Below are 13,613 nucleotides of genomic sequence, written 5' to 3'. Positions count from 1 at the left end.
TGGAGGTAGGGCATAATGGGAGGGATACAGGCTTGGTGCTATAATGAGTGAGTTGTCCCTCTTGGTTCCCATGAGAGCTGGTTGTTAAAAAGAGCATGGCATCCTCCATCCCTCACTTCTTCTCTTGCCACATGATCTTTGCATGCCCTTTTGCCTTTTACTGTGAGTAGAAGCAGCCTGAGGCTCTGCATAGAAGCAAATACTGGCACCAAGCTTCTTGTACAGCCTTGATATAGTTTGGATGTCCCCTCCAAATCCAATGTTGAGATGTAATCCCCAGTGTTGGAGGTGGGGCCTGGAGGGAAGTGTTTGGGTCATGCGGGCAGATTCCTCATATTCTTCATGCTGTCCTTGTAAGAGTGAGTAAGCTCTTGTGAGATCCTGTTGTTTAAAAGTGTGTGGCACCTCCTGTCCCCTGCTTGTTCCCTCTTGCCACACGAGACGCTTGCTCCCCCTTTGCCTTCCACCATGATTGTAAACTTCCTGAGGCCCTCACCAGAAGCTGAGAAGATGTCAGTGCCATGCTTCCTGTACAGCCTGCAGAACTGTGAGCCAATTGAACTTCTTTTCTTTATAAATTACTCAGCTTCAGGTAATCCTTTATAGCAACACAAAAATGGACAAAGACACACAGTCACTTAATCCATCTGAGCCTCAGTTTCATCTGCAAAACTATGATACCTGCCTCATAGGGTTGAATAAAGATATTCAATATACTCTATGGGTATATGTATATAGGCCATAGTCTGCTAAGACCTGCATTAAACTATAATGAGCTACTCACATATAACTGTAACTTAGCTTCAGTTACAGCTACACAATATGTCACCCACAATGCCTAAAATACTTAGTTTATATATTTTATTTATATTCTTTTGCTTTATATTCTTTCATATGTTCTGGAAGGATAGAAACCAAAATAATATAAATAAAATATAAATAGTGGTTATTTCTAGGTGATGGAATTATAAGTGAAATTGTCATTTTTTTGCTCCTTTCTTCATTTGTATTTTCTAACATAAATTAAAGTATTATGTCTCCCCGAGTGTCAGCATAGCATTGTGAATACAGTCATAGACGCTGGAGCCTGACTTCTTAGGTTGCAGTGCTGGCTCCCTTACTTACTACCTGCGTGAGCTTGGGGAAGTTACACAGTCTCTATCTCAGTTTCCCCATTTGTAAAATGGAGATAATATTACTTCCATTATACAACAAAATGAGTTAATAGAGGTGAAATGATTAGAATTGTGCATGGCAGATAGCATTACATAAATGTTTTCAAATATTATTTTTCTCTCCATGTACTTTCTCTTAAAATTCCTAGTTTTTGGATGTCTTTAATATAGTAATCAACAAATGAAGTTAGTTATATGTGAGTAGTTCACTATAGTTTTTAATGCAGGTCTTAGCACACTATGGCCCGTGGCCCAGCAGCCCCCAAGGTAAGAAAGGTTTTTATACTTTTAATGGGTTGTGAAATATGGAAAGAAAAAAAAGAATTTGCAACAGAGACAGTATGTGACCCACAAAGCCTGAAATACTATTTGGTCCTTTATAGGAAAAGGTTGCTGACCTTTGGCTTAATATGCTTTCCCTTTCAAATACATTTGCAATTTTAAATCAGCAGTTTATACCAAGGACTAAATCTCTAAAGGAGGAATTTCAAGAAACGCCTTAAATAGAAAGGAAAATAGTTTCGGACAGTGAAAATAGTATTTCATCTTGTGAATGTTTGCTCCCCTCCTCTCTGTTGAGATTAATTTTTCTACTAATGACTAAGAATCACTTCACGGTAATTAATTGAAGGTTTGGTACAGTAGGATCAAACAATCCAAAAGGTACTTAAACTCACCAGGCTAAATACGATCTCAAATGATTATTGTGTTTCTCTTGGCCAACTCTGTCAGGCTGATCCAACTACCATGGGAATTGCTGTCATATCAGGTCTGGAATCAGCAAATTTGCTAGGCTAAGTATCCAGTTCTTTGCCACAGACCCTTGTGGTAATGAGTGTGGGAGCATGAAAGCTGACTCAGGAAGTCTTTAGGCACACTTCAGAGAAATAAAGTTGCCTGAAGTAAAATCTTTAGAAATCTTAAATTGTTAAAAAGCAATTGTGAAAAGGGGGGAAATTAAGCAATCTTTTTTATTTTTTGCCAACAAAGTGTTAACCTGAGACTCTCTGGGTAACTTTATCTACCACTTTAATTAGCCTTGAACAACTGGGAGACATTTTATGCTTTATGCAAACAAAACAGCTGCAGGCAAGAGAATGGAATAAGGGAGTCCTGGGTAGAGACCTGATGTTCCTCTGAGGGCCCTCAAGTAAGTCACATAGGAAGCTAGCAGGTCTGTCTGTGAAGTTGATGTGGGGGTGGGGCAGGCATTTGTCTACTGAATCCAGGAGTCTGCGGGTGTTGTATCAACTGAAGGTAAGAGTGGGAGGAATGAAGGGCCACTTTCTTTTTGACCTTAATTGGGCTTGCTGAGATTCAAACATGAATGAATGGTCAATTGAGGGGCTGTGGTTTGCCAGAAATCTATTTGCATAAAGCAAGAAGGACACTTCCAGGGCAGAGGAACAGGCACATTTGGCACAGTCAAAAAATTCTTAATTATAAAAGGCAGAGGCACTTCTGAATACAGCACAGATTCTGTCTTCAGACTTGACTTTCAGCCCAGCTTCTGAGTATCTAAGTCCATCCAACGTGTTGGGATTACAGGTGTGAATCACTACACTCAGCCACTTTATTTTTCTTAATTACATCAACTTGGTAGGGACATGGGTCTGCTATGGTCCTGGGGAAGGAGATGGAAGAGGCATGTAGAGGAGAAGACATTCAGGCTGAGAGTAAGACTTGCCACTAGAAATAAGGTCCAGGAAGGCAGGGGCTTTGTCTTGGTTTCCACTATGTCCCCTAACTTGAAAACAGGGCCTGGAATGTGAAGGTGCTGAGAAAATGTTCATTGAATAAACAAATGAAATACAGGCAAAGTATATACAGGTCCTATTGTAAAACATCATAAAGGACGATGAGGCAGTAGTCATTTCTCTTACTGGAGGTAATGACATTTCAAAAATCACTGAAGAAATACAATAAGAAAGAAACCTAATTAATTATACAACATCCTAACCCAACCATTATTACACTTCTATTGTTATACTTTCAGTATTTTATAATATGCAATTAAAATAGATTTATAATCAGAAAATTTCTGACGGGAAATATGGAACTTATTTTCAAAAGAACCAATCTGCCTTTACCGACAAAATATCAGTAAAAACCAACATAGGTGATGTTACCTAAGTAAGTCTGAAATAATTATTGATAGCTAAGTCAACACAACAAAGTATGTGGTATAAATCTTAGAGTTACTGGTAAAGAAAATATAAGACATGCATTCTCTTGCTAGTTCCTACTGTATGGGTTTCAGTGTTCTCATTTGTAAAACGAGAGGGCTGGGGCTCAATAATCTCAAAGGTTATTTTATTTAATTTAATCTCTAAATTTTATTTTACATGCCAATTGTAAAGCAGTTTGTGTGTGTATATACAGAATATATAATAATATTAATTCAGACATAGGAGCTCCTTCCATGCAGAAGGAATATAGATTTTAGAAATTCACATTTTAAAAGCCATCTCCAATTTTTTGGGACTAATTTTTACCTGGAGGAATTGCAGTAAGTAGTTTCACTTAATAGATAGACTAATTATTAGTATTTTAAATTCCAAAAGATAAATCTTTATCCTTCTAAACCAACAAAACAGAGAGTTAATTAAAAACAAAGTGACAACAACAACCCAACTAGGAGTAGTCAAAGGGGAAGAGTGATGGTAAAACGTAATTGGTTCATTGGCATAGAAATGGGATAAACAGGCCGGGTGCGGTAGCTCACGCCTGTAATCCCAACACTTTGGGAGGCCGAGGTGGGTGGATCATGAGGTCAGGAGGTCGAGACCATCCTGGCCAACATGGTGAAACCCCGTATCTACTAAAATACAAAAACAAAACAAAACAAACAAACAAACAAAATTGCCGGGCATGGTGGCACGTGCCTGTACTCCCAGCTACTCGGGAGGCTGAGGAAGGGGAATCGCTTGAACCCGGGAGGCAGAGGTTGTAGTGAGCTGAGATCGCGCCATTGCACTCCAGCCTGGCAACAGAGTGAGACTCCGTCTAAAGAAAAAAAAAAAAAAGAAAAAGGAAAAAGAAATGGGATAAAGAAAATTCTTTTTCTTTCTTGAGACAAGGTTCACTGCGTCACCCAGGCTAGAGTGTAGTGGCACAATCACGGCTCACTGCAGCCTCAACCTCCCAGGCTCAGGTGATTCTCCCACCTTAGCCTCCCAAGTAGCTGGGACTACAGGCACCTGTGACCACGCCTGGCTAATGTTTGTACTTTTTGTAGAGATGGCGTTTCACCATGTTGGCCAGGCTGGTCTCGAACTCCTGGCCTCAAGCCATCCTCCCGCCTTGGCCTCCCAAAGTGCTGGGATTACAGGCATGAGCCATCGCGCCCGGCCAGAAAATTACATCATTAGGCTCGTACATGGAGGAGTTAGTAATGCCTGAAATTTTTCCTCTTTGTAGAATTCAGGGTCAACCCTGTTGATCCTGTGTTTTTTTAAGGACCAAATCACCATCGTCTCCTGAGGATAACTCGACAGACACAATTAATTCATTAATGTAGATATTATCTTTCTTTTGATGGTCACAGGAGAAGTGCCTTGAATTGAAGCTTTATCTCCTCCATTGTCACCATCACTAGGCAGGTGAGGCTGACAGGACCGAGTGGCTTAAGGCAACGCCTCGGGAGGGAGCAAAAACGCATCCACTGTGGAGATGAGGTTTCGGTTGCCTCCATTCTTTAAATAGCGCAAACCCTCACAATGTCAAAAGAATCATATTTGAATTCGAACTGCAAGTAAGGAAATCGAAGTATACTAGAATTGATTCCCAGCCTGAAGGCGGATGCTGAATTCAGACCAGCAGTGACACTCCAGGATTTCCACGGTAGTTCATTAAAGGAAGAGAATCTGGGACTAAACAGACAAGAGTCTACACCCGCTTATCCTGCACCAAAAAACGCCGAGATGTTCATCGGCATCGCGTTAGTCACATTAGCAGCAGCAATCGCATTATCAAAAACTGCAACACGCATGTAAATAATAGCTACTTTCCCACCACGTGTCGTCGGCCGGCAGTGGATGCCCTCTGTAGGATCCCTATAAGATGCCTTACAGTTCCCCACGGACATCTGCCCAGGCGACTGGGAGTCCCAGGCCCCACCCCACCCTCCAAACCCCTTCTTTGGCGTTCAATACCCCGCGCTCACCGCGGTCTCTTGCTGCCCCCTGCCAGGCCCCTAGCGTCGGGCTACGAAGGGCTGAAGTACCGCCATGAGGGGGCGCAGGACCAACGACATCACCTCTGCGCCGACCCGAGGCCGGAAGTTAGTCTTTTCCACTTCCGCTCCTCCTAGCCGCTCGGGACCCCAGAGGCGGAAGTAAAAGCCAACTACAGCGGATGGGTGCAGTTCAGGGTGAGATTGGGAAGGTGGTGAGGCTGTGCTTTCCTTTCTTTTTGTTAAGAAGTGGGTGTGGGTGACTGCTGTGCAGTGCAGCCCTTTGCAGATTTGTCTTTGGAGGAGGAAGAGGGATGGAAAGAGCCTTCGGTGTGGAATTACCTTGGTTTTGAGTTAAGAAAGACCCACCTGGGTTCGAACCCTAATGCTTCAGCTAGCGAAGGCAGGCTAGTATGGGAGCTCGGCGCTGTTTCAGATTTTGTAATTTTAAGGCTTATGCATACCTTTTAAATTGTTGTGGGGAGTAAAGCGAGACAATATATATGAAGCACTTAGCTTTGGTACAAAACGTATTCGTGATTCCGCTACCTTTTCCCATCATATGTAGGTATGTACTTGCCGTGTTCTTTTCTGTATGTCTGAGAAATGTTGTTTGCAAGAGGTAATGCATCTCACGAGAACATAATGCAACGAGAACGTTAGCTGGGATCTATCTCTTATTTTGTATTAGGAAGGCCTGAAATATTTTGCCTTTTTTGTGTGTGTGTGTGTCATTTCCAGAGATAGCTGTTCTCCAGCCTTTCTGGAGGGATGCAGAGCCTTTCCTTAGGACAAACAAGGTGAGAAATGCATGTAAAGATCTCCAAACTTAGCTTGCTGTATCAAAAGAAGACCAGCTGGAATGTGGTATTTTAGGGTCAGTGATTAGTTATTTCCATTAACAGCCTTTTTAACAGGCCAGTTGTGGGGCAGAGGCGAACGTAAATATTTTTTTAGACAGCTCATACTACAAGCATAGAGATTTTCAGTGTGTTTGTTAAGTTTGAACATTAGCCCTTTGGATAATGGTTTCGGTTAATTAAAAAGTCAATTTGAGAAATAGATCGAAGTCAATTTTTGAATAGGTACCATTTTTGAAATTTGTACGTGAGGAAAGTTGCTAACTTTCTTGTATTAGGCTATTTAGATGTTCATTTACTCTGCTAGATATTATGAGTATTTTGAATGGAGATCCGTTGCTAAGAGTAAAGCATCATGGAGAATTTTGAAGTGTGACTTTTTTGGTACTAGAAACCGAAAAATAGATAAAGATAATTTGTATTTTCCATTGTTTTTCACACCAAAGGCCAGTTTTACTTGTTTAAATTTTTTCGTCTGACTGCAAAGTAACACATATTCATTAAATAAAGTCCCAGTATTTCAGAAGTAGTACATAGCCTCTAATAATCTTTCAGAAATAACTGTCATTCCACTTCCCCCCTCTGTATATATTAACGTCCCCCTCCCCGCCTTTAATATACATGGCATTATCCATACTGTTAAGCAGTTTGTCATGTAGAATATCTGACATCTTTTGATTGCAGTAGATCGGCCTTTATTTTTGGCACCTTTGTAGTATATTGCATAGATGTACCACAATTTATTAATTATTCTATTGGTGGCCATTTGGGTTTCTTCTTCTTTGTTATAGCAAATAATGTTATGATGGTCATCCTTTTTCTTTCTTTCTTTTTCTTCTATTTTCTTTTTTTTCATGAGACAGATTCTTGCTCTGTCGCCCAGACTGGAGTGCAGTGGTGCAATCTCAGCTCACTACAACCTCCACCTCCCAGGTTTAAGCAGTTATTGTGCCTTAGCCACCTGAGTAGCTGGGATTAGAGACATATATCACCATGCCTGGCTAATTTTAGTATTTTTAGTAGAGATGGGGTTTCGTGATGTTGGCCAGGCTGATCTCAAACTCCTGGCCAACATCTCAAAGTGGTGAGATTATAGGTGTGAAGCCACTGTGCTTGGCCTAGTCATCCTTTTTCATAACAAACACATATTGTCTTTTTTTCTTTTTGAGATGGGCTCACTCTGTCATCCAGGCTGGGGTGCAGTGGCTAGATTATGGCTCACTGCAGCCTGGATCTCCTGGGCTCAAGCAGTCCTCCTACCTCAGTCTTCTGAGCAGCTGGGACTATAGGTGTGTGCTGTTACAGTTGGCTAATGTTTTGATTTTTTGTAGAATAAGGGTCTCACTTTGTTGTCCAGGCTGGTCTCAAACTCCTGGGTTTAAGCAATCCTCCCACCTTGGCTTTCCAAAATGCTGGGATTACAGGTGTGAGCCGCTGCCCCTGGCCCTGTTTTTCCCCTTTGGATAATCTCCAAGAAGTGGAAATGCTGAATTAAAGGCTATGAACATTTAAAATTGTGGCAGCTGGTGCCAAATTCTGGTCCATTAACAATATTTGAGAATTTCCTCTGTTTCCTCATATGTTCATTAACAGTCAATATTATTAATTACTGTTTCTAAGTTTAGCTGAGACCACACATGTCATTTTTAGAGTAAATTTACTGCATTTTAGTATTGTAATCAAGACCAAATTTCTAGGTTTAGCTGAGACCACACATGTCATTTTTAGATGTCATTTTTAGAGTAAATTTATTGCATTTTAGTATTGTAATCAAGATCAAATTTCAGTTGCCAGTTGTAAGTCCATTTCAGCTCTTGTTTTCTATAAATAGAAAGCTTAGTTTTAGATTCCTTAGTAATAAATTATCATAAAACAAATGGTTGATTTCAGTGGTTAGTATTTTAAAGTAAGTTAAGGATTTGAGGGAAGATTATATTTGAATGGGACCTTGTCGTATGGATAGGCATCAGGAGGATGGGCCTTTCTAAAAGAAAGAACAACTTAAGCAAAGGTAGGGAGACAGGAATGGGCAAGGATGTTTGGGATCAGAGGTTTGAGAGGCGATAGTGCTAGGTATTGAGGTGGTAGAATAGAAGAGATAGCTAGAAAGGTGGTTAGAAGTAGATGGTAAGGTAGTTAGAACTAACTGAAAAGGTAGCTAGAAAAAGATCACTTTGAAGATTTTGTTTTTTCGGGGAGAGCTACAGAAGGTCTTTAATCAGAGAATGAGGGACATAATCACATCATTTTACAAATGTCAGTATGGTGGCAGTTTTGAGTGATGGATGTCAGAGAAGCACATCAGGTGGCTGTTACAGGCTGGGTAAAAGAGAATGAAGACTTGTAACAGAATGAGAATTACAAAGAGTAGCGAGGTTGGATTTCAGAGAGATGCCAAAGAAGTTGAGTCTACGTGATTTGATGACTGGAGTTGAGGAAGAGGAAGAAAGCAAAGCTCACTTTTAGATTTTTATCACAAATGACTCTTAGATAGTGATTGTGATAATGATATCTTTAGTCAGAAGAGGGCAAATTTGGGGACTGGCAAAGATACTCAAGTTTGGGGCATGTTAAGTTTGTGTGGAAGATACTTCCATGGAGGATGAGTTATACACAAGACATGAAATTTACTTGTGACAGATTTAGAAGAAACGTTTATAGATTTGTTACTTTTTGTTAGGAATTTTGGCATACATTTTCACCTATTTTTAGTTTGTTATTAATAGAATTTCTGTTGAACATACTGTGGCTTATTCAGCCTGTTTACCATGATGCTAATAGTCCTAAGAAAGTGCACTGTCTAGTAGTCTTCACACTTTTTTGATTGTGTACATTGTCAATAGAAATATGCCTACAATATATGTACATTTGTTTATTGATTATATATGTCTTACAGAACAATCATATTGTTTATATTATAAAACATATGTAGAAAGAATTTTTCAAAGGCTAAGACAAATACAAATTGTAGTTTTAACTATTTTCTTCCTCCATCCCATTGTATCATCTTGGACCTCTCTAGAAAGTACTGATCTGATTTCCAGCTGACGCATTCTGCCCCTTTATTCCAGTAGAGGTCAGTCGAGCATCTGGAAGAGAGAACAGGCTGTTGAACTATGCAAGGTAGAGCCGTCATTCTTCAGTTAGAAGGATAATTATATTTTAAAGTTTCTAAATTCATGCATTTTTGGAAGAGTAATTACAGAGTAGTATGTGGTATTACGGAGAAGTGAAGAATAGTGAGCTCAGTAGAGTATGGATCAATCTGAAATGTGCTTTTGTTGTTTGATGTTTATGTTGTGAGTACCTTGCATTTGGCTTTGAACATTACTTGATTCTGTAGTTTTGGGATCTTTTCCCAATTCTGTGAGAATCCGTAGATTATGTGAGCCACAGGAATGTTCCCTGCCTGTAGGCATAATCAAGTTCTAGTTAAAATTGGAGTAATTGAAAGGACAGACACAAAGAGGCTTTCTTTGAAATTGATCTTGAAAGCAGTATCTTTAGCCCAAAGAGGTTAGTAGTGGGTTGGAATTATCTATCTCTATTTTCTGTTTTATGCTTAATTAGGAGAAGGAGAAAAAAGAAATGCCCTTTCTAAGTAAGAGCCCATTGTAAGTAATTAGAAATAAAGCACGAACTTGTTACAGCTATATATTCTAAAAAGGCAAAAGTACAGTTTAAAAAATATATATGTACTGTTATATGACTCAGGCACAAGTAGCTTAGAAACAAATCATCAGATAGGTTGAATAACAGAACACTTTTTCTGTTGCTTTCCTCGTAAAATATTTCTTATAAATAGAGATGCTCATTTTAGTAGGGACCTATGGTTATGATTATAAATAAGTTTGTATGTTTTGAGCCCCATTTCTAAATGATGAAGAAAATGAGTTATTGAGGTTTTAGTCACATGCTAGAAGCTGCAAGTTGAAAGTGTTGTGTAACAGATGCAAACAGCCCAGAATTAGTCTTGTGTAATATGGTGATGGAGAAGGGGAGAATGGTAAAGGTAACGTTTTAATGTTTACATGCCATCTTTCAGTACAGTTTCACATGTGGCGGGCCATGTGGATTTAATATCACAACTAGATCATTTTGAAGATGAAAATTGGTTTGGAATTATTGGGTTACAACGTAGGGAATGGTAGGGTAAACCAAATGAGACGGAGATTGTGATCAAGAGCTGTTGACTAGAGGTCTATATAAGCTAAGAAAAATTAAGGCTTTAATGGTAGCATGGATATAAAGGGTAGCAGGAATTTAGGAAAAGATGTTCAAGATGGAAATTAATCTGAGGTGTTGGTTTTCAGGGCTAGATTTAGAGTTTGAAAACCAGGAGGCCAGAGGCAAAGAAATCTAGTATCTATGGGCAGGGCAAGGTCAAAGACCTGGAAAATTGAAATATGAGGCAGAAATGAAAGTGTCATTATAAGAAATAAGCCACGCCTGGCATGGTGGCTCACACCTGTAATCCCAGCACTTTGGGAGGCCAAGGCAGGCAGATCACTTGAGCCCAGGAGTTTGAGACCAGTCTGGGTGACATAGTGAAACACTGTCTCTACAAAAAATAAAAATAAAAAATCAGCTGGGCATGTGGGGCATTCCTGTGGTCCCAACTACTCAGGTGGTTGAGGTGGAAGCATCACCTGAGCCCAGGGAGGTGAGGCTGCAACGAGCCATGATAGTGCTGCTGCACTCCAAGCCTGGGTGACAGAGTGAGACCCTGTGTCAAAAAAAAAAAAGTTTGGAAATCAGGAGGACAAAGCAGAGATGGAGAGGGTCAACTGATTTTAGGTAGCCAAGGCAGGCAAGGGTAAACAAAAAGAGCAAGAAAAAAGCAAGAACAATTCTGGGGCACTAATGGTGCCCCATTGGAAGCAGTCCTGTGCTTACAGGTAACAGAAGCAGTGAGCTAGGGAGAGACAGTGATATATGTACATTTGTTTATTGATTATATATGTCTTACAGTACAATCATATTGTTTATATTATAAAACGTAGAATTTTTCAAAGGCTAAGACAAACATAAATTGTAGTTTTACTATTTATTTAATAATTCAGCAGTGGCTGAATTATTAACACAGTTCTGGAGAGCTGGAGCTGAAGGTATATTCTCATAGAAATGACCGTGATGCTCATAGGATTGTAATATGGTCATTTAGTTGTTTAACACATGCATTTGTGTAATATTTTATGTGTTGTTTTACACAGCATTTCAAAAGGTTTGAACTACCTAACCATTATGGCACCAGGAAACCTCTGGCATATGAGAAATAACTTTCTCTTTGGTTCAAGATGTTGGATGACCCGATTTTCAGCAGAAATCATCTTCAAATCAGTTTCATTTAGGCTTTTTGGTGTGAAGTGTCATAATGCAGACAGTGAGCCTTTGAAAAATGAGGACCTACTGAAAAACTTACTTACTATGGGAGTAGATATTGACATGGCAAGGAAACGACAGCCTGGAGTTTTTCATAGGATGATTACCAATGAGCAGGACCTGAAGATGTTCCTTCTTTCCAAAGGAGCTAGCAAAGAAGTGATCGCTAGCATCATATCAAGATATCCACGAGCAATAACACGTACTCCCGAGAATCTTTCAAAACGGTGGGATCTGTGGAGAAAGATTGTGACATCAGACCTTGAAATTGTAAATATTTTGGAACGTTCTCCTGAATCCTTTTTTCGGTCCAATAACAACCTAAACTTAGAGAATAATATAAAGTTCCTCTACTCAGTTGGATTGACCCGTAAATGCCTTTGTCGATTGTTGACCAATGCCCCTCGTACCTTCTCCAATAGTCTTGATCTGAATAAACAGATGGTTGAATTTTTGCAGGCAGCCGGTTTGTCACTGGGTCACAATGATCCCACAGATTTTGTCAGAAAGATAATTTTTAAAAACCCTTTTATCTTAATTCAGAGCACCAAGCGGGTGAAAGCTAACATTGAATTCTTACAGTCAACTTTCAATTTGAACAGTGAGGAACTGCTGGTTCTGATATGTGGTCCAGGAGCTGAAATCCTAGACCTTTCCAATGACTATGCCAGAAGAAGCTACGCAAACATCAAAGAGAAGCTGTTTTCTCTTGGATGTACTGAAGAAGAGGTACAGAAGTTTGTCTTAAGCTATCCAGATGTGATCTTCTTGGCTGAGAAAAAGTTTAATGATAAAATAGACTGCCTCATGGAAGAAAACATTAGCATTTCACAAATAATTGAAAATCCTCGGGTTCTGGATTCAAGCATAAGTACTTTAAAAAGTCGAATCAAAGAATTGGTAAATGCTGGCTGTAACTTGAGTACTTTAAACATCACTCTTCTATCTTGGAGTAAAAAAAGATATGAAGCTAAATTGAAAAAGTTAAGCAGATTTGCCTAAGGCTGCCAATGTTTTTAATTCTCAGGAACTGTGAATATGTTATGCCACATTGCAAAAGAATTTTGCAGAAGTGATTAATTTAAAATGTTATTACGGGCCTTGAGATGGGGAGATTATCCTGAATTACTTGGGAGGGCCTAATATAATTGTAGGGATCTTTAAAAGTTGAAGAGGGAGGCAAAAGAGGAGGTCAGAGTGATCCTGTATAAGAAAGACAACTACTTTTGAAGGAAGTTAAAAGGTGGCTTTGAAGGAGGAAGACACCTTGAGCCAAGGAATGAAGGGGGCCTGTAAAAAAAAATTGAAAAGGCAAGGAAACAGATTCTCCATTAGAGTCCCCAGAAAGGAATGCAGCCTTGCTGGCACCTTTTTAGCCCAGTGAGATCAATGTCAAACTTCTGACCCACAGAACCATAAGATGGTAAATTTGTGTTGTTTTAAACCACTGAGTCAGTGATAATTTGCTGAAGAAGCAAATAGATTAACACAGCAACTAAGTAGATGATTAGTTGCATTATAGGTGAAGTCAAAAATACAGTCCTTTAGTAAAGTCTGTATTTCTTCCTTTTATAAGAGTAATTATATTTAAAAAATCTACCTACCCTTCTGGAATTGCTAATGTTAGTGTTTATAAAGTCTTAAATGTGTGCATAAAAAACTAAATGTGAATATAAAATCTAAATAAAGGAATATGTTTGCCTAATATAGTTTAAGGAAATGATAATCATTTCTGTGCATTTTGTTGGCATTTCAGCTAATATTAAAGAGTAATTTTCAGAGGCATTGACTTAAAAAATGGCAAATCAGATAATGTCGGTATTTTCAAGATACAATCTAGCTCTGACATAAACTGAAAGATGTGAGACAAATTATATGACCTTAATTTTAATTATTTTCCAGAGGCATTTGTTTTCTAGATGTGGTTTTTGAATTAAATAACATAATGGTGCTCAACCTCATTTAAACCTCATTTGCTATCAGTGATACTTCAAAAAACCTTATTCCTACTATTGATAAAAA

At 39.2% G+C, this 13,613-nt stretch overlaps 1 protein-coding gene across 6 annotated transcripts; it reads left to right on the top strand.

Annotated features, from left to right (window-relative positions):
- The first annotated feature begins 5,461 nt into the window (after positions 1-5,461).
- MTERF1 (mitochondrial transcription termination factor 1) lies at positions 5,462-13,296 on the top strand. Of its 6 annotated transcripts, none has more exons than XM_003809748.5 (3): positions 5,462-5,547; positions 6,091-6,149; positions 11,423-13,296. In XM_003809748.5, the coding sequence occupies exons 2-3, from the start codon at positions 6,121-6,123 to the stop codon at positions 12,591-12,593; spliced, it is 1,200 nt and encodes a 399-aa protein (XP_003809796.3). In that variant the 5' UTR covers positions 5,462-5,547; positions 6,091-6,120; the 3' UTR covers positions 12,594-13,296. The 6 variants fall into 6 exon arrangements, with proteins under 6 accessions (XP_003809796.3, XP_008960295.3, XP_008960293.3 ...); XM_008962045.5 differs by having other exon boundaries at positions 5,507-5,561; XM_008962044.5 differs by having other exon boundaries at positions 5,540-5,917.
- The last annotated feature ends 317 nt before the right edge of the window (positions 13,297-13,613 follow it).

Source organism: Pan paniscus, chromosome 6 (assembly GCF_029289425.2).
Source record: "Pan paniscus chromosome 6, NHGRI_mPanPan1-v2.0_pri, whole genome shotgun sequence".
NCBI classification, from domain to species: Eukaryota; Metazoa; Chordata; class Mammalia; order Primates; family Hominidae; genus Pan; species Pan paniscus.
The sequence above is the reverse complement of the archived record's forward strand: the minus strand, read 5'-3'. Positions and strand labels throughout refer to the sequence as shown.